The 19,750-nt window shown below is 36.3% G+C and overlaps 1 protein-coding gene across 1 annotated transcript in view; it reads right to left on the minus strand.

Moving 5' to 3' along the window:
- LOC145292232 (uncharacterized) overlaps window positions 1–19,750 on the minus strand; it is a 351,246-nt gene that overhangs the window by 311,598 nt on the left and 19,898 nt on the right. Inside the window, exons 7-10 of the mRNA XM_080138555.1 lie at window positions 18,568–18,606; window positions 17,545–17,813; window positions 12,848–12,983; window positions 7,936–7,956 (exon numbers count right to left, since the gene is read on the minus strand). Coding sequence (XP_079994681.1) covers window positions 7,936–7,956; window positions 12,848–12,983; window positions 17,545–17,813; window positions 18,568–18,606 — 465 coding nt within the window. The remainder of the gene's footprint in view (window positions 1–7,935; window positions 7,957–12,847; window positions 12,984–17,544; window positions 17,814–18,567; window positions 18,607–19,750) is intronic.

Raw genomic sequence — 19,750 nt, forward strand, 5'->3', positions numbered from 1 at the left:
CAGGTAAGCCCGTCTGTTCGCAATTTATTACACACTCCCCCCTGATCTTATTATCACAGAAAGAGCCTTTTTCTTCGAGTGCTTCTTCGGAGAGAGGGATTCGGGGCTTCATCATCGTCTGCGCTGTCTTCCGTGATACGAAGGTCGGCGAACCTAAAGCTGAGCATCGCAGTATCACTGTCCGGGTCTTCATCATCAGCAGGAGGGTCAGTACTTTGAAGGCTACCACTCTCAGTGTCGCTGTGCGTTGAAGCCGTCATGAACCAGAATGATGGGTCGCTGATCACGGATTCAATTTCACTATCTTCGTCAAGCAGCAGCTGCGTTTGGAATACTGATCTTAAGTCTTTAATATGACGAGGTACTCCATCAACTCGCACCGCCTGCGGGCTGATCACTTCAGTGACATGACCGGTTCCGTAGCGAGTCGTGCACTGGCCTCGGGGTTTTTTAACCCAGACGACATCTCCTTCTTTTATGTTCTTTTGTGGTGGCTCCGGTTCGGGTAGTGAGCTGCTCTCCAAACCTCTCACCCTGACACGGTATGTATGTAGCGCGTTGGCTGGCGCGGTGGAGGGTGAAACATCGTCCTTAGGGGTGACGTTGTACCAATAGACTGCTTCAGGTACCGTACACCCCTTCCGCGCTGCGATTGTCTTAACCGTTCTGTGATTGCGCTCAATAATCCCATTTCCACTGGGAACATGGGCACACCGAAAACGCAGATGGACACCCCAGCCATCTGCAAACTGTTTAAACGGCTCACTAACAAAAGCGGGGCCATTGTCGGTGAGTATCTCAGAAGGAGGGCCACGCTCGAGGAACACACCTTCCAACTCATGGTGTTGCAGCTTCCCACAACAGATTTCACAGCCCTCCGAGACACAGAGGGGTCAACCAATCTGGCGAAGTAAAGCGTTCGGTTTACACCGGGGTGCACGCTTTGGCAATGGACATCATTAATATGCTCCGGGCTGAGTCTATGTCCCACTGCAGCGCAATTTACAGGTGCTGACTCGTTCACTTCTTTTGGCAGGTCTAGCCAACGGCGTGGCACTCTGGTCAGACGATCCGCCTGATTCAAACAGGACTGCACCAGTAGTGGTTTCGGTTAGGGTAGCAAGCCGCCTCCGGATCAACATTTCGGCCGACGCCTTCGTTCTCAGACGTGCTTTTCCGTTCAAGGCATTGGTCATCCACCGATGCACACACGTGGAATCCGTGATGATGTGAAGGATTCTAGCCTGCCACTGAAGCGCTAGATTGACCCCTTTCAGTGTAGCATCGAGTTCAGCTAGGTTTATATGCTTGGCGTCATTCTCCGGCCGAAGCCAGCAGGCATCTTCTATTATCTTTCCGTCGACCGCCAGAGCAACGCCAAGGGCAAGTGAGCTGGCGTCTACCCAAACTGTAAATTCACTCCCATCGACGCACCAGCTCCCCCGTACAGGGTCATCATTGGTCACTCTGGCCACAACTTCCACCAGCATGCTTCGCAGGGCAGGATCATGCACCTCATCGTCCCATCCAGTTGACATAGAAGTTGCCCGTCGCTTTATGGCCGCTACAGCCACTCGGAGCCACCCACACACAGGGAAGTGACCCACCAATTTTCCGCAAATGGAAAACGTGCTCCGACGTGTGATGGTAGATGGGATTTCCGGGATTTCACCACTCCTTCCCCATTGAAGGCCATCTGCACTTCCGCTCACCTGCAGTCCGAGCACTTTCGCCCCGTCCTGTAGCCGCTCCGGCTCCTTGCACGACAATCCGAAGTGCTCGAAGTGTTCTTTGACCGCCTGGGCAGACAGGAGGCTCTCATTGACAAAAATGTCGTCTATATACGACGATGTCGCATGTTGCACCGCTTCACCTTGACGCCGGATCGCCTGCATGATTGCTGTCATGATGTTAGGGGCTACATTCAGGCCGAATCCTAGCCTGGTCAAGCAATAGCGAGTTCCTTTGATCACCACCGTCTGGAACGGCCACAGCGATTTCTCAACACGTATTTGCAAGTACGCTCTTTGCAAGTCCAGTATGGCTGCTTCCGCACCCTGCCGCCGCCACTCCCGTAGTTTATGAGCACAGACATCAGCCCCCACAGTGTGTGGGTCAACGTATTCATTAAGTTCCCGGTAATCAAGAACAGGTCGAACTTTCTGCTTGTTCTCTTGTCTGACAGCCATCAGGGGAATTAGCCCCCGCGGGGGCCCGAGCTCATCCTCTGGGTATGGAACTAACCAGCCATTATCCAGCCACACTTGAAGTTCTGCCTCGTACTGCCCCCTAAGCCACGCAGGAGGAGGATACTCTGTAAGTCGATTCCGCAATGACACTGGTGGCTGGTCGCCTGCCCATTTCCAGGACGCTGTCCAAGTGTTTATGCCCTTATCGTATTCTGCATGGAAGTCGGGCTCATCGAGAGTGATTGCTGCACACATTTGTTTGTTTGGTCGAGAGAAGCTCACATCACCGGCGCCGTTCACAGTAATTCCGCCTAGCTGTGTGATAGCGTCCATTCCAAGGAGAAGGTCATATCCGAGCAGCTCCCCATCGACCACTAACACCGTCACAGCAACCGGAGAGCCATTGCCAATGCTGATATGAACAACGCTGACCCCACAACACACCAATGACCTTGGCCGACAGTAAGTACAGGGATCCTTCGTTTCTTCCATGTGGCGCAATATTCCTTTCGAAGAAGGGTTTGGGTACAGCCGGTGTCAACCAGCGCTGAACGTTCACATCCATCAACTTGAACTGTTACTGCAGGCAGCGCTTTGTTCAATGCCGCGTTGGGGAGGGTGCTAGCGCTGCGGTGTCCTCCCCTTGCCCGTTTCCCGGACAATTCCGCGCTATGTGGCCTGGCTTATTGCATTGGTGACACCGTATTACTTGTTGTGCTCCATAATTAGGGGTGCACCTTGTACCGCTTTTGCAGTCTCTGGAAAAGTGGTTGGGGCCACCACAGGTATAGCATCGTAGACCCTTCGTTGGCGAGTCCAGAGTGTCAACAGCTGCGGAGACTAGTTCTCGATCGTCTTTCAAGATGTTTCGTGCTCTCGCCAATAACTCCTCCAATCCAATCTCAGTGAGTCTTGACGATGCTCGCAGCAGTCGACTTGCCTCATCCGGAAGTCCCAACAAAAAGGCGCATGCCAATATGCGATCACTTGCACCGCCGAAGGGAGTGGCAAGCTTTTTCAAGTCGGCCATGTAGACATCCACTGTCTCCCCCGGCCCAAGTCGGCGTTCAGAAAACTGCCTCCAGGCGACAAAAGGGTCTGTACCAAATGCCCTGTATAGCGCTTGTGTAATCTGCTCCATGGTCGGATCCTCCCCTAGCTGCTGGTACACGGCATAAGCCCCTTTAGTGAGTCTCAATGGGATAACCATAGCTGGGTCTTTAATCTTGCACAATCGGCAAACGCGCTCAGCCTTTTCCAGCCATTCGACCACCGAGGGACCAGTGGAGGAGTCATCGAATTCCGGAATTAATCTGATGTCAAATTTCTCCATACCAAAGCCGAGATAGCTTGTAAATCACACAGACGTAGCTGGTAGCGCCACATATAGCTTCTCTATATCTCATTCCCTATCTCAGATGGTTACATTTCCGACACGTTTCCCAGACCAGCACGATCAACATGCCTCACTTCTAGATCTCTTTCTGACAACAGTTCCCAATGACTGTACAACAAATGCCCATAGCCCACTCGGGAATGCTGATCACGCTGTGATAATGGTAGAAATCAGCCTAAATTCTCGCCCTAAAACTGAAGACCCACTACTCAAAACAACGAGGTATTACAAAAAGGCTGATTGGGAAGCCATCAGGGAGCTCATCAGAGATGCCCCATGGCAAAATATCTTTACTCTTCCAGCGGAACAGTGTGCAAATGAGACAACTGAATGGTTCAAAACTGCTATTGAAGCACATGTTCCCGCACGGAAATACTATAGCAAGCCCCACTCCCCCCAATGGTTTACTTCTGCTTGTGCAGCTGCCATTTGTCAAAGGCAGCATGCGTTCCGCAGATTCAACCGACATAAGTCCAGCTCAAATAAACAGAAGTTTATAGAAGCTAGAAATAATTGTAAGAGAGTGATAGACACAGCTAAGTCAGATTACTCTGAAACCACCAGAAAGCGCATCGAAGCACAGAAATTAGGAACCCGGGATTTTTGGAAAATCTACAACAGCGTAGTTAATAATGGACAGTCAATTATTCCCCCACTAACAAACAATCATGAGGTTGCTTGCACGGCAACTGACAAGGCTAATCTGCTTGCCAGTCGGTTTGCCTCAAACTCCACACTGAACTCGGTACACCACTCACTCCCTGATTTTCCTCTGCGAACAGACGCCACACTTGACGACTTGAAAATCACCCCTTCTCAGGTACATGCTATTATAAAAAACCTAGACACCTCTAAAGCATGTGGACCAGATCTCATCCCGGCTGTGCTATTAAAAAAATGCTCTGCCGAGGTTGCTCCAGTTCTGTCCAAACTTTACAATAAATGCCTTAACGAATCTTGTTTTCCCGACTGCTGGAAAACCGCCTCTGTGGTACCAGTCTTCAAGAATTCTGGTGAAAGAACTGACCCACTAAATTATCGCCCCATTAGCCTCCTCCCGCTTTTCGCCAAAATATTTGAGTCCTTAGTTAATAAAGCCCTAGTCCAGCACCTAACAGCTGCTAAACTCTTGACTGACAAACAATATGGATTCAGGCAAGCCCGTTCAACAGCAGATATCTTAACTGTAGTTTCTGAACGTATATACCGTTCATTGGATAAAACAGGGGAGGGTAGAGCGGTGGCCCTTGATATATCTAAGGCTTTTGACAGGGTATGGCACGATGGTCTTCTAAGGAAAATTAGATCATATGGAATCACTGGAAGAATTCATAACGTAATTAAATCCTTCTTAAGTAATAGAAAAATCAAAGTTGTCCTCGACGGACGTACATCCAAACAATATGACATAAATGCGGGAGTGCCTCAGGGGTCTATCCTTGGACCTCTATTGTTCCTGATATTCATAAACGACCTCCCTGATAATATTGTTTCGGAGATGGGTATATTTGCCGATGACACCACTCTCTATAACAGATATGAGGGGAAAACAAATGAACACATATCCAAGAAAATGGCAGAAACACTAGAGGATGACCTCCAATCCGTAGTGGAATGGGGACAAAAATGGTTGGTCTCATTCAATGCTGCTAAGACTAAGCTTGTTTCCTTCAATAACTACAAGAAACCTTCTCTACCACCAATAGCAATGGCCAAGAACACATTGCCTGAAAGTACTTCTTTTAAACTCCTCGGCCTAACGTTTACAGGGAATATGAACTGGAATAGATACATTGAGAGCATTGCCAAGGCTGCTGCAAGGAAGGTTGGCTCCCTCTACCGTGCTAGAAAACTACTTACGCCTGCCAGTATCCTATACCTCTATAAGGCAACCATTCGCCCATGTATGGAGTACTGTTGTCACATCTGGGCTGGTGCATCTGCTGCTTGTCTCTCGCTCCTGGACAGGGTTCAAAAAAGAGTCGCAAACCTGATAGGTCCTGAACTGTCATCTGGGCTTCAACCTCTGTCCCATCGACGAGATGTTGCATCCCTCTGCCTGTTCTACAAATACTTTAATGGTGAATGCTCTGACGAACTGCAAACACTTGTACCTCCCCGACGTAACTACCCCCGACAAACCCGACAAGCTACTAAGTCTCATCCCTTTACAGTGGAGATCCCTAGGTGCAAGAAAGCCTTTTACTCCAATAGTTTCTTCCCCAGAACTGCGGGTCTTTGGAACTCCCTTCCGGGATTCTGCTTTCCCAACTGCAATGATATGCAGAAGTTCAAGTGTAATGTTAACAAACATCTTTCTACTCTTCTCCCTTCATAATGACCCCGCTAATTAATTCCCTAATAGTAGCCCCCTGCTTCAAAGTGGCACTGTGCCTTGTTTGGGGTGAAAATTGAATAAAAAAAAAAAAAAAAAAAAAAAAAATCAGAGGTTTTTTTTTCTGTCTGTTTCGATTTACTCAAAACCGCACACACCTCGTCTTCTCATGTATCATTCTCTTCTTCCTCTTCTACTTCTTGCTCTTTTTCTTCTTTTTTCTTCTCAGTCGTCAGAAGCGTCGTCTTTTCTTGACTACGTTTTTCCTTCTCGCTTCTTGCTCACAGTGACCCGTTTTTATGCTCAGCTGAACTCTCGTGTGTGCGAGAGAACACGAGATTTTGCGTGATTACTTGGCAATATTAACCGGCCGCCGCCATCTTGCCATTTTTCTTTGGACGTGCCCGCTTTGCAGAATGCACACCTCGAGCGTTTGTCAGGTAAGCCCGTCTGTTCGCAATTTATTACACATGGTATTTGCTCAAGAATATAAATTGCATTTCATCTACGCTTTTTATTGACTGCAAACTTATTCTCTCAATCATTTTTGGATCTGATCCATAAACTTTCTCTGTAATTATTTCTCTCAACTTCTTTTTCTTTACTCCTGTAACAATTCACAATTCACAGTCTTTATGATCTGATTTGTCAATTTCGTGATCATCATTTCAATGCCCTTTTTACTTGCAGCCTTAAATATTTCTGCAACAATTCCTGAGTGTCCTGCAACATTGTCCTTCTTCATCTTATTCACAACTTCTCGCAGCATTTCTTTCTCAATTCTTAAATTTTCACGAGTGTATGGAAACTCAGTATTCAACAATTTCTCACAGCATCCCTTTTGTCTTGTTCATTTGTAGTTAACACTCCATTGTCATTTCGAATACGATATACATATTTTATCTTTGCCATTTGTTTAGATGTCGTAAATACTTAATTCTTTTGGTTATCCCTTTGTAATATATCTGGGAACTTGGCCTTCTAAATCTCCATTTTGGCTTTGTACATTTTTTTTTTTTGCTTCCCTTTTATCCTGCTGATACACATATTTTATTACTTATTCATTAAATCTTTATTGCAGTGTTTTTTTAATTATCACATTTAATGAAAGCGGGGTCGAATAAGGTGATTTCTAGATTAATATCTAATGAGGCACGTGAGAGTCTGTCAAGTGTGTGTGTGTGTGTGTGTGTAAAATGTTGGAAAAGATTTTTACATACCATTTTGAATTTTTTTTGTGTGTAATAAAAAACATGTGGACTGGAGAGCCACAAGCTATGGTTGAGTATGCAGGTTTATGCATGGTAAAGCAAGTTGGGCAAAGCAAAAATGAGAAAAAAATTTTGCAATCCTAGTTTTATATATTTCAAGGTGATGCTACAGATTAAATTTTGATTAGAACTCACACCCTCATTTGAACAGACATTCAAAATTATTGTCTAATATAATGTTAGAACAGAGACTGAATTTTTTCTAGCAAGAAATCCTAGTTCCACACAACATCGGAATTTCATTTGCTGTTTCAGAAGAAATAACTTTTGTCCAAGTGAGAAACACTACATTTATCTTGAAACATTAAAAATGACAGTGAACCTTTTGTGACTTTGGGACTTTGGGTTGCAAGTAATTTTTCTAGTTAAAATCATTTATTGTAAGTATTCACGTTTTTCTACTTTTCAAAATGTGTTTGTCCAAACATTTGATATGACTTTTTGTTTTTTCCTTAATTTGGTTTTGTTCATCCAAAATAGTTTTTGTAAATACCTTTGAGTATTTTAGGGAAAGATATATGTAAAATAAAATTTTCTACTTTAAATAAGACCATTTTAGTTCTTATTCCTATCTTAATCCTTTCTCGTTTTATTTTGTGGCTACTTAAATATATCTGAAAAAAAAAATCTGACAATATTGCAACTAGTACATTGCAGATTTCTACTGCTTCTCTTTGAAGATCATAATAATATTTAATAAAAAAATATCCTTCTTACTTTCCAAAAATTTATTCAAATACTTACTTGTTGGAGCTGGAGTTGTGGCTATTAAAAATGAAAATAATAAAATATTTATAAAAATATGAAGTCAGTAAAGCATTTTCTTAATAACAAAATTAGAGACTGTTTCTATAAAGTACCACAAACAAGAAGAGAAATGAAAAGGTTAAAATCACAAATCAAATACAATGACAAAATATCTGTTAGTTTGTCCACTATAACAAACTACTTAATAAATTTCAATAAGACTTGTCATACATGTAGGACATTATACAGAGAGCAATGTAAAGTTAGTCTAGGTCAATCTTAAATGTCATGACAGATCAGAATTAAAATAGAAAAATCTATTTCAAATGAGAAATGAATCAGAAGGCAGAATAAATATGTAGAGTCACCTTAAACGAAGTGGGAAGAATCAGAATCAACATTGATTTTTATAATAATAATATGGAATCTACACTTTGTACTAAACAATGACCTTTAAAATGCACACACATACATTCCAGATGATAGTTTGTTCTTATGAATTCGATAAAACAATTCTGTGAATCTTGCTGTGTTCATATAATAGTTTCCAAGATTCATATGCATACTTTCTTGCACATATTGGATACAAAATAGTCTAAAAGTTAGTCTTAAAATGTCTGTCAATTTTTTGCAGCTGACTATTGTACTTTATAAAAAATTCAAACATCTTTGTGCCTTTTTGAACATCCAACATAAAAAATATTTAAGTAAACGATTGTATCCATTCTAACTAAACTGCTAGTCTTTGAAATTCCTTCCCTGTTCTGTTTCTCTGACTAACATGTATAAATTTTAATGTAATATGAACAAATATCTCACTGCACAACTCACTTAAGAAACCCGTATGGATATGGATCCAAATTGTTTCAGTGGTAACATGCCTTATTTGAGATGGTGTATATATATATATATATATATATATATATATATATATATATATATATATATATATATATATATAAATATAAATGCATATATAGCTATTGAACCCGATAAGAAAACCTCTAATTTTTTTAGATAATGTAATATAAACACATATCTCACTGCACAACTCACTTAAGAAACCCGTATGGATATGGATCCAAATTTACAGTAGCCCCCTTGTGTTTCAGTGGTAACATGCCTTATTTGAGATGGTATATATATATATATATATATATATATATATATATATATAGCTATTGAACCTGATAAGAAAACCTCTAATTTTTTTAGATATCTCACTAAACCATCACTCTTAATCTTACAGCCCCTACCACAAACCCAACCTGATGTTTTCTATCTTCACAAATTTTCCAATCACCCAAATTCAATTATAAAACCTGTAGTACCTTCCGTCTTAAGTAGAATATCTAGACTCGCCACTGATAAAAACTTTTGATCAAAACTCTACTTTCTTTATTAGTGCTTTAAGAAATTCAGAGTATATTGAGTAATGTTGTGGAGTCAGATGGTAAAAATCAGACTCCGACTTTTAGAATTCCTAGGATGCTGAGTCCGACTCTGACTCCTTTGATATGTTTGATTCCAACTCCTGACTCTGACTCCCGACTCCTTGACTCCTATGTGGAAATCTATTCTGCAGATCCATTTACCAGCCTCCCAAATCTATTCAACATTTTATAATTACTTTTCATATATATTATGTTTCACCTTTAACATTCATTTGCATGATAAATATGCTAACATGTACACTCAACCAGCTTTATAGAATAAGTTAAGATAAAAAGGGCATAAAAAATTTACAATGAAATTTTTTATGCTATTAGTTCAAAAGGGAATACAATATTTAGGGTTAGGGAAACCTCTCGAAACGCTTCTGAAGTAAAGACACATATTATATAGAGAAGAAATATTTAGAGGATAATATTGCCTTTATGGAAAGAGAATCAAAGGAAAAGCTGGAAAAGCTATAAGGAGCTACAGTAGCATGGGTTGCTTCTTATTGATTTAGGCCCATTTTTGTCGGATAAGATTGAAATTCCGGATCTCAGACTAATCCAAGTGCCAAATTTCATTTGATTCAGGAACTGGATAACTTTCGGGTTACAATCCGATTGTTATCTGATGTAATCCACAGTGATCTCACTCAAAGACAGAATGTTCATTGATCCTGTGTGACGTCACAGCCAAAATGAAAATAGCTGTCCAGACAGAATTTGCAAGGATCCAATGGACCGAAATATCTTGATGAAGTAGAAGCATAGAAATACAGTACAAAATATATCTCCAAAAGTAAAAGCAAAACCATACAAAAACTGCTAAATTGTGCAACTGGTAAAACTAAACAGGAAAACCACATAAAAAAATAAATTTATTGAACTCAAGGAGTCGGAGTCAGATAAAAAAAATTCTGACTCCAATTCCTAGTACTTTTAGAAATCTGACTCCGACTCTAGCTAAAGCCTTCGACTCTGACTCCACAACCCTTATAATGAGAAAAGAAAATACTATCAAACAAAGCCCCCTCATTAGCTGTTTAATGTCCATAATTACGCATGACTTGAAATAAAACAAATATAACAAATCCATCTAATACAATCATTAATAAAGTACCCCCCAAGCAATATAATCACAACTGACAGACTAATTACAATCACTGAAGCCTATGCAACTGTTTGAGGTGAAAGAAAAGCATTTGGTTCAACCTCACCCCCTTTTAGCACAAATGTCAAAACTAACATACCTAAAGAATTTTTCAAGATTGTAGACAAACCTTTCCAATACCCACATAAGTATACTAAATAAAACTCCAATTAAGATTTCTTGCTCCACTATGCAATGGCACAGGCAATAATCACATCAAATAATAAGAAAATTAAAATAACTCAAACAATTCCCTTCCCTGTATCTGATAGAGCTAGTTGCAACTGTCAAAATAAGCAACATTGTCCATTTAAAAATGATTGCAGCTAAAAAGATATTATATATTCATGTACCATAACTGAGTTTCTCTAATAGACCGAACTACTCATTCACTTATGCTAATCCCCATCATTTAAATATTAACAATTTAGCTCCATTAATTATACCAGATATTTCACCCATAATGCTCATAACATCTAAATATAGAAAAGGCAGATGCGGCACTCGCATTTTTGTATGTCTCAAAAAGGCTTTTTTCGCCGACGGTCCCGAGGTTGTTACTATCACTTAGAAGTGTTTATATAGCCTCTAGATAATAATAATAATAATAAGGATTTGGGAATGTGGGTCGCATCTAGATTTATTTACAGCAACTTTTACAAAATTATTACTATTTTGGCTTCTCACGTGTTGATTCAACTTTTTCGTATAAAAAGCGAAACTAATTCAAAGCTAAGACATTGTTCTCGGCAATCGCGCTGGGAACGTAGCAATCAGCTTTAATGCAAAGAAAATTCCTTATATCAGACGATTGCTATTCAATTTGGACAATCCCCTTTTGATGGGGAGCTGGTTTCTCCCCAACATCTTGGGGAAACAAAACCAGCCAAAGTTGAGTAAACAAACAAAAAAATTGAGTAAACAAACAAAAAAATTGAGTAAACAAACAAAAAAAAAACCCTGCAGTAAATGTTAACTCTGTTACTTCTATTTGACCTCATTAATGAGGTCAAATAGAAGTAACAGAGTTAATTTTATTGCGGGCACCTGTCAATTCAAACATCTTTCCGTTACTATTTCTTGGTTGGCGAACAGTTAACGTCACACTTTTTTTTTTTTTCACACTTTATTATTTTCCAACTGCGCCTCTACCAAAACTTTATTTTTAAACAAACACCCGGGCAACGATTTTTTTTTATTATTCTTTTGTTTTGATTTACTCCAAACACCCCGCTAGTTAATAATAATAACAATTTACCTAATAATCCCCATTACTTCATTAATTGGGCTATAATTAACAAGTCAAAATCATACACCCAGGCTCCAATTCTTGTCACCTTTACATTTCGGAGGCTGTAAGAATAATTACGTTCCCTCAGAATAAAAATATAATTATCAAAAAATGAACTTATTTCACAATGCAAACACATCAAAAAGTTCAAATATAATCAATTCGAAATCACTTAGTCAACCATACACCCTCTAAACTAGACAAGCACCAATTATAAATAATTCCTCTAATTCTCTAGACACCAGATAAATTCAGAACTATTGATCCCAAATTTTCTATTGAAACTTTTCAATATTCTTAAAGGTCACTTATTTCCATAGAAAACCCATGCCACAAAGCTTGTTCATTTTTCTGCTTTTTCTAATACTCACTTAGGACTCAATTGCTACTCAACTCCCCACCTTCTAGACTTGATTATTACCCCTTACCAACGTAGTATTTTCTTCAATTTTCTGCTGTTATCGATTCACCAGTTACAATAGTCACCCATATTTAGATTGCCCTCTAGGCATACCCACAACCCCTTTTGGTTCTATTAAATTTTCCTTTAATAGCTTATGGAAATCCCCCATAATATGCTAATTAGTTTTAATTACCATAATTTATAATTTATATAACCCTCTTATTTTGCGACTAAAATAGGTTCTAAACCACCAAACACCTCCTGCATCGCATCCCACGATTTTAACCTTTCACCATTAATAACTGCCCAAACCAATTAAATTTTAATTTCTTAATGTATCACTATTCTTCAATTATCACTATATTTCTATTTTAATCTGTTAGGCTAAAATGGATTATTTCTGCTTTAACTTTAATTGCTAAATGATCTCTCATTTGAACGGGTTTTCATGGTTTGTCATAAACCATCACCATGAGCATTCAAATTTGGTCCATTCAATTTATCATTTTCAATCCTTTCATAATATTCTTCATTAGTCAACTAACAATCCCATTAAGTGGTGACTTAGTAGTAAAGTAATCATGCTTAAGACATAAGAATAATGTTGACATGAAAATGAACGAACTTACATGCTGATTGAAAACATCCTATGATGGATAAAGTTATTCGCATTTTACAATTTGGATTTTGTGCAACAAAGTGAATCGTGACTGTATCTGCTGTTGTACCAAATGGGATGCTTAAAATGTCAAATTGTCCATTGTCCTAAAGGAAAAACAAAAGTTGATATAATATTACATTGAAATTTGAAAGACTCGGGCTAAAATGTGAATAAAATACTTGCCTAGCTATTCCATCAACAATGGCAACGTCAATATTAAAAAAAACATTATTAAATATACTTTAAATAAGCATTGCAAACAAATAACAATATTATTTGTATGAAAACAGACATTTTTCCATAAATGTTTTAAAAATAATTGCTTTGAAAATGGATAATTTTAATGAAAAAAAAAAAAGAAAAAAAAGACCATCCAATTATGTCTAGCTCCTGTGAAGAATTGTTAAAATTTCATTAAAGCTTTCTTAATTTAATTACAAACAACTTCCCAATGACACTTCATGCTAAATTTGATTTGAGTCTGTACAGTAGTTTTTAAAGCTATAAGTGTTTATTTTTGTAAGTACTGGTAACATAACCATTATTATCCTCTACTCACTATTTCAAACATACCTTATTCCAAATTTAATGCAATTATTGTACATTCGATAAAAACATGTTTGAATTTGCTCCATGATTTTAAGATGAAATTTTTGGCGAGTATGAAGATGTGTTATTACCCTGAAATCACATACAAGAAGATTGTTGCATTGCACATTTCATGGCAGGGATGACTTTAATTTTCTTTAAGCAGCAAAATGTAGTCAATATGTGTTTTCACTCCTCTAGTTATATAAGATTAGATGGTGCTATTTCTTCTTGGACCAAGAGTTCTCGATCACTAAAGTGTTAGCCATTACAAACTCCAGTATCCTATTCCCAATTGCCAGCATTTTTGTTTGTGAAATAAAACCTCTGACACTTTTCAAGATGAACTGCAAGCTGTTGGATTGGAGGATGCCTTTCATGAATAGAAAATCTCCAAATATGCAAAATGCTTCATTAGTGCCGATATATCTACCAAGTTCATATCGAGTAATTTCATCACTAACATTTTTTGTAAGGAAAACATGGCTGCATCAGATCCCTTATTTATTTATTTGCAAACATATTTGATAGATTTCACAGAATTGCAAAATTCAACATTTATGTGAACATTGCATGTCTTTGAAAGTAAGGGAGAGTAAGGTACCATCCACCTATTGTCAACTTCATGCCTATCAGCCATAGTTTTAAAGCCACTATCTTCAGGCGATCTTCTCCTATAAGATGGATAACCATCCTAACTAAACACTTTCAACTAGATATTTTTTAGGATATCTTTTTGTACATTGGCCACCAACCATGCAAGGTGAATTTCTATAGATATTATCACAAGGCCGATGCACTATGTGTCTCTTTACTATTTCAAATAAAGTTGGATCAGTTTGTATATCAAGTAACTCAGCTGATATAATGGAATCAATTTGATTGGAATTGATTTTTCTGGTAAGCCACAATAATATATGTGCATGAGGCAAGCCTCTCTTTTGCCACTCAATTGTGTACATGCGACATCGTAGTGAACCAACGATTTCTGATTTGTTTATCAGATTCATCACTTTATATTTAGGCGAAACACTCTGGCTAATAGATCTTGTCAATTGATGTATGTTTGTCCAGGGAGAAGTTCATCTTGCATTTCCTTCCACTTTGGATTTGAAGTGAATGTGATAAACAGGTATGATTTTCCATAATTTCTGACATAATTCAATGCATCTTGGGTTCTTTCATGCATATATTGTAAACTACCTGTGAAGCTAAAAGGTAATATGCATATCTAACCTATATAGTTATTTATATGATCTTTTATATGTATGAATCTACCCTTAACTTGTTTTAATGAGTTTTGATATATAAAAGTTTTTCTACTTCAAATTAACTTAAAACTGCAAACTGATGGAAGAGATTTTGACTTCTGTGAAGATGATTGAAGGAATTATCTCTGATCATAAAATGGTACACATAAAAATCCAATACATGAAACCTGTTTTGTGGGATTTCCAAACTGGTTTTTGGTCAAGTGAGGTGTGATGAAAGGACTATAACCCAAATTTCTTTTCTATTTTTAAATTATTTTTAGTAAAAAATAAATTCTGATTCAATCAATCAAACTATAAAAATATTTGTGAAAAGTAAAGAAATTCCATTTTTTTGCATTTGAAATTTTTAAGAAATCATTATAAAATATTTGTAAATAAAATGTGTTTTGTTAATAAATTATCTAAGTGTAATATCTATCATGGAAAAAAAGAATTTTTAATTTTATTTTCAAATTTTCCTCGTCAGTCAGAGGAGAACAAATCCTTTTCGACTGAGGTAATTCTTGCCTCTCACAATCTTCATTCATACTTCATAAAATCAACTCTGTGTTTTACTTGGACATACTCTATCTACATTATTATTTAATTCTTTCATTTATTTAATAATAATAAATGAATCGCCATCTAAAATATAAATGTTTTTCATCCTAAAATATGGTTTAAGTAAAATAATTTGTTTGGAAGTATTGTCGAAACCAATTTAGGTGAATGAAATAGTATTTGACCAATATTTAAATAATTTATGATAAAAAAAATGGGAGAGTTAAACGAAACGTCTTTAAGTAACTTTAAAAATAAAAAAAAAATCAGTTACTTAATGGGGACACGAACACACAGAAAGAAAATAATATCAAATAATTTAACCCTTCCATTTTTATCAGAAATTATTTAAATATTGGTCAAATTCTATTTCGGTCACATAACTTGATTTCGACATTACTCACAAACAACTTATTTTTCTTAAACTATATTTTAGTATATAAAATTAAAAAAACATTCCATGAAAGTCAGATAGACCCCATAATTTTATTATACTATATTTCTTCAAACTGAAACATTCACTTGAATTATACTTATGCGAATAGATATCAAGTCTTTCTTAAAGTTTCTGGCAGCGTGAACGCAGACCCTCAATTTTATTGTACTATCCCTGTTCAAGCTGGAACATACTTATCAAATCATTCTTATGTGCATCTATATCAAAAACCCTTTTTTATTTCCATTCTTTGGAAACCTGGCGCGCATACAGACCCCAGAGATTTTATTAACCACCCCTTTCAAAATGTAACATACCCATTTTTGCTCCTTGATACCTCTTCTATCATTGTATGTGGTCAGTTTAATAGTAAACCATATAGGAGTATTTTCGTGTACAGACACACAGAGACATTCAGCTTTATTATATAGATATTATTACTATAATAATTGTTAAATATCTACAGACACTAGTATTTTATCCTTTCAGGTATCATTAGTGCAGGGTGGCACAATTACTGCGTGTCAGGAGATATTCAAACCTGGCCACGAAGCCATCTCTGACTCCATTAGCAAGGAACAAACCCACACAGCCAACTTTAACAGTGAGAAATATCGTTGAAATTTAAACATTTATTTTTAAATGTCGTAACATCCGTCCATAATGATCTAATCATTATAACATCATGATCTGCGCATGCAAACTTAAGTGACTGACTTTTATTTCAACTTTAAAATGATCAACAATAAGAACCAATTTCTTAAAGGGACTGATATAATTATTACTACAATAATTTTAAATACCTACAGACACTAGTATTTTATCCTTTCAGGAATCATCAGTGCAGTGTCACAATTATTGTTGGTTATGAGATTCGAACTTGGCCACAAAGCCATCTCTGACCTCATTAGCAAGAAACAAATCCACACTGCCAACTTTAACTGTGAGAAATATCAATGAAATTTGAACATTTATTTTTTAAATATATATATATTAGATCAGAAGATTTATAGTGACACACGGACGAAAATTATTTAAATTAAATTTTAATATTAAACTCTGTTTCGATGACAACACATGGCATATAATATTCTTAAAAATTCACAAAATGTCTGACTTTTCACAATAAATTAAACTAAATAAATTTTGTATTATGGCTTATCTGTGTTAGAAAATTAATAATGATTGATTAAATAGTTTAGGAGTTAATCCCGCACATAGAAATGTATAAACATATATACCTAACTTGAAATGAATAGAGATAGAAGGATTTATAATCGAGTAATAGTTTTTTTTTTAATTCAGTCTATTCTTTACAGATATTTGTAGTTCTTGTGGTGGCTAATAACAAACAGATGTGTTGGTACAAAGAATATCACAGATTTGATCACTCTTCATAACAGGAAGGTGTACTGTTCCAGTGAACTGATTTGACCATCCATCCATATGTTTATCCAACTCTGATGATGCTTTTATTAAGTATATTATAATATGAGTATAACTTGCTAAACCATACATGTGATGACATAACAGAACATCGACCTCTAGACAGAGTTTTGTTTTGAAGCATGTAGCAAATTGGACTGGATTCTGAAAGGAAGAAGCTAAAGAAAGAAAGTGTGATAAAACTGGCCGCAACCTTTTTATGTTTGAAAATATCAGTTCTGAGCAATGTGAAATTTCTTTGCCAATTTGAGAAATGAAAATGCCATGCAAATGAATACATCAAACCAACTTTGTTCACTCAATTTCACTTGTAGACTTCTCATACATGATTGAAAAGACATTTTCACAGAATAAAAATATTTTCTTTATATTACAACTTACCATATGTCCATTTCCTTGTCCATCTCCACCAAGGAAGACATTATATTTTCCAACACATTTAGATTTTAGCACACTCAAGCGGGCTCCATAAATGAGAGCATCACCAACAAAGATGCTGACTGTCTTTTTCTTATCTCCAGTTTCTGGTGTCCATCCTTTCCCACCTGGTCGGATAGCAGCTTTATGTTCTTCATTACTGGACACATCAATATCCCAGTTTCTCACCAAAGAAGAATCAGCCATGCCATCTTGTTTGACACATAAAGAAGCTACAAAAAATATACATATTTATTTGTATTAGGTTACTTACATATCTTCATAATAATTTTGATGTCTATAATATTTTCATTGACTTTACAGCCTATTTGGCATCATGGTTAATGTGTTTGCTAATGAGGCAGGAGATTGGATTTCAGTTCTCGTTTGTATCATACCAAAGATTTAAAAAATGGTATTTGATGCTTCCTTGCTGAATACTTGGTATTATAAGATGAGAATAAAAAATAAGTGGAGTCATCCATAGAAGGGTGTGCCACTCTACATCTTGGTTTAGTAATCAATGGAAAGAGACCTTTAGGTTGCCCATGACCAAACTACATGCATAATGTAAATATGACATATTATGAGAAATAACATAAACATTTGCATTAAATTCATGAATTTGTTTCTTTCGTCTGTTTTATGGCCAATTAAGACTTTTTCAGTTATCTAATGCTGAAACACAATACCTATTGTAAACGCTTTATTGTACACAATTAAATTGAACACAAGTTGCTATTTTACCTATACCTATGTGAACTTATAATTTTCTTAACTATATTAGAAGGCAAATAGTTACAAAACATCATAGTAAATCTCATAGTCAGCGATGATATCCATTAAGCCAACCCTGTTTTTACTAATTGCTTTTACTAATTGATTGTTAATTGATCATAAAATATAAATCATAAAAATTAATTGATTGTTAATTGATCATAAAATCATAAAATATAAAAATTAGAAGAAATAGCTTTAGAGACTAACCTGTTTCTGTTGAAGGTTTTGGTGTTGGAGTCAGAGTTGCTGTAAGTAAAATAAGATTTTTTAAATTGCCTTTAGATGATATATGATGAGAGTTAAATCAAAAATTATATACATTTTTGATTAAGATTTTAAGTATATTAACTTTTTAATAAAAAAATTTTTAAATTACCTTTAGATCATATATGATGAAAATTAAATGAAAATTTATATAATTTTTTTATTACAATGCTTAAAATTGCCTTTAGATGATATATTATATAAATTAAATGAAAAGTTATGTAATTATTTTGATTATTTAATTAAAAAATATATTAAGTTTTTAATTAAAAATTAAAAAATTGCCTTTAGATGATATATAATGAGAATTAAATAAAAATTATGTTTATTTTTTGATTAAATATTTTTAATCCAAAAATATATTAATTTTTTTAATTAAAATTTTTTAAATTGCCTTTAAATGATATATGATGACTATTAAACGAAAAATTATATTCATTCCAAAAACATATTAATTTTTTTTTAATTCAAAACAATTCCTGAATAGCATTTTTAACTTGATAACATTAAAAAATATATAAAACTGAAAATATTCAAGTTTCATTGAATAAAAATTCATTTTTTTATACCTTAGTTTATCACTATAAAAGCCAACATGTGGCGTATTACTGCCACATGTTGGATTATTGCACCAATCACTTGTCTCTCCCTTTTGGACACAAAACATAGAAACAGAAGTCTGTGTTGCATCCCTATGCTTGTTTTACAAATACTTCCATGGAAATGCCCTGATGAACTTATTGCATTTTTAATCCTCAACAAAAATATCCCCGACTTAGCAAACTAGCAGCAAAATCACAAAAGTTACTAGATTTTCTACTTTAATAGTTTCCCCAAACGGTTTACATTTGCAATTTAGTTCCTGCTTCCCGAAATGTACCAACACTCAGAAATTTAAATGAAAAAAACTTGTTGTTCGCCTCCTCTCAGAGTGTCTTCCTCATACTAGCCTCATGCTTCAGTGGCTTTATGCCTTGTTTTGGGGAGAGAAAACGCTGACTGTTTGCATATAAACAGGAGATTATAGTAAATGTGAGTTCATCGTTTGTTCCCTTAATGTGTTTTTCCTATATGTTTTAATGACACATTAATACATTTAATTCTGGGATTGAGGTATGTTTGAAAC

This window comes from Euprymna scolopes, chromosome 13 (genome assembly GCF_053919585.1).
Source record: "Euprymna scolopes isolate OS-2025 chromosome 13, ASM5391958v1, whole genome shotgun sequence".
NCBI lineage: Eukaryota > Metazoa > Mollusca > Cephalopoda > Sepiida > Sepiolidae > Euprymna > Euprymna scolopes.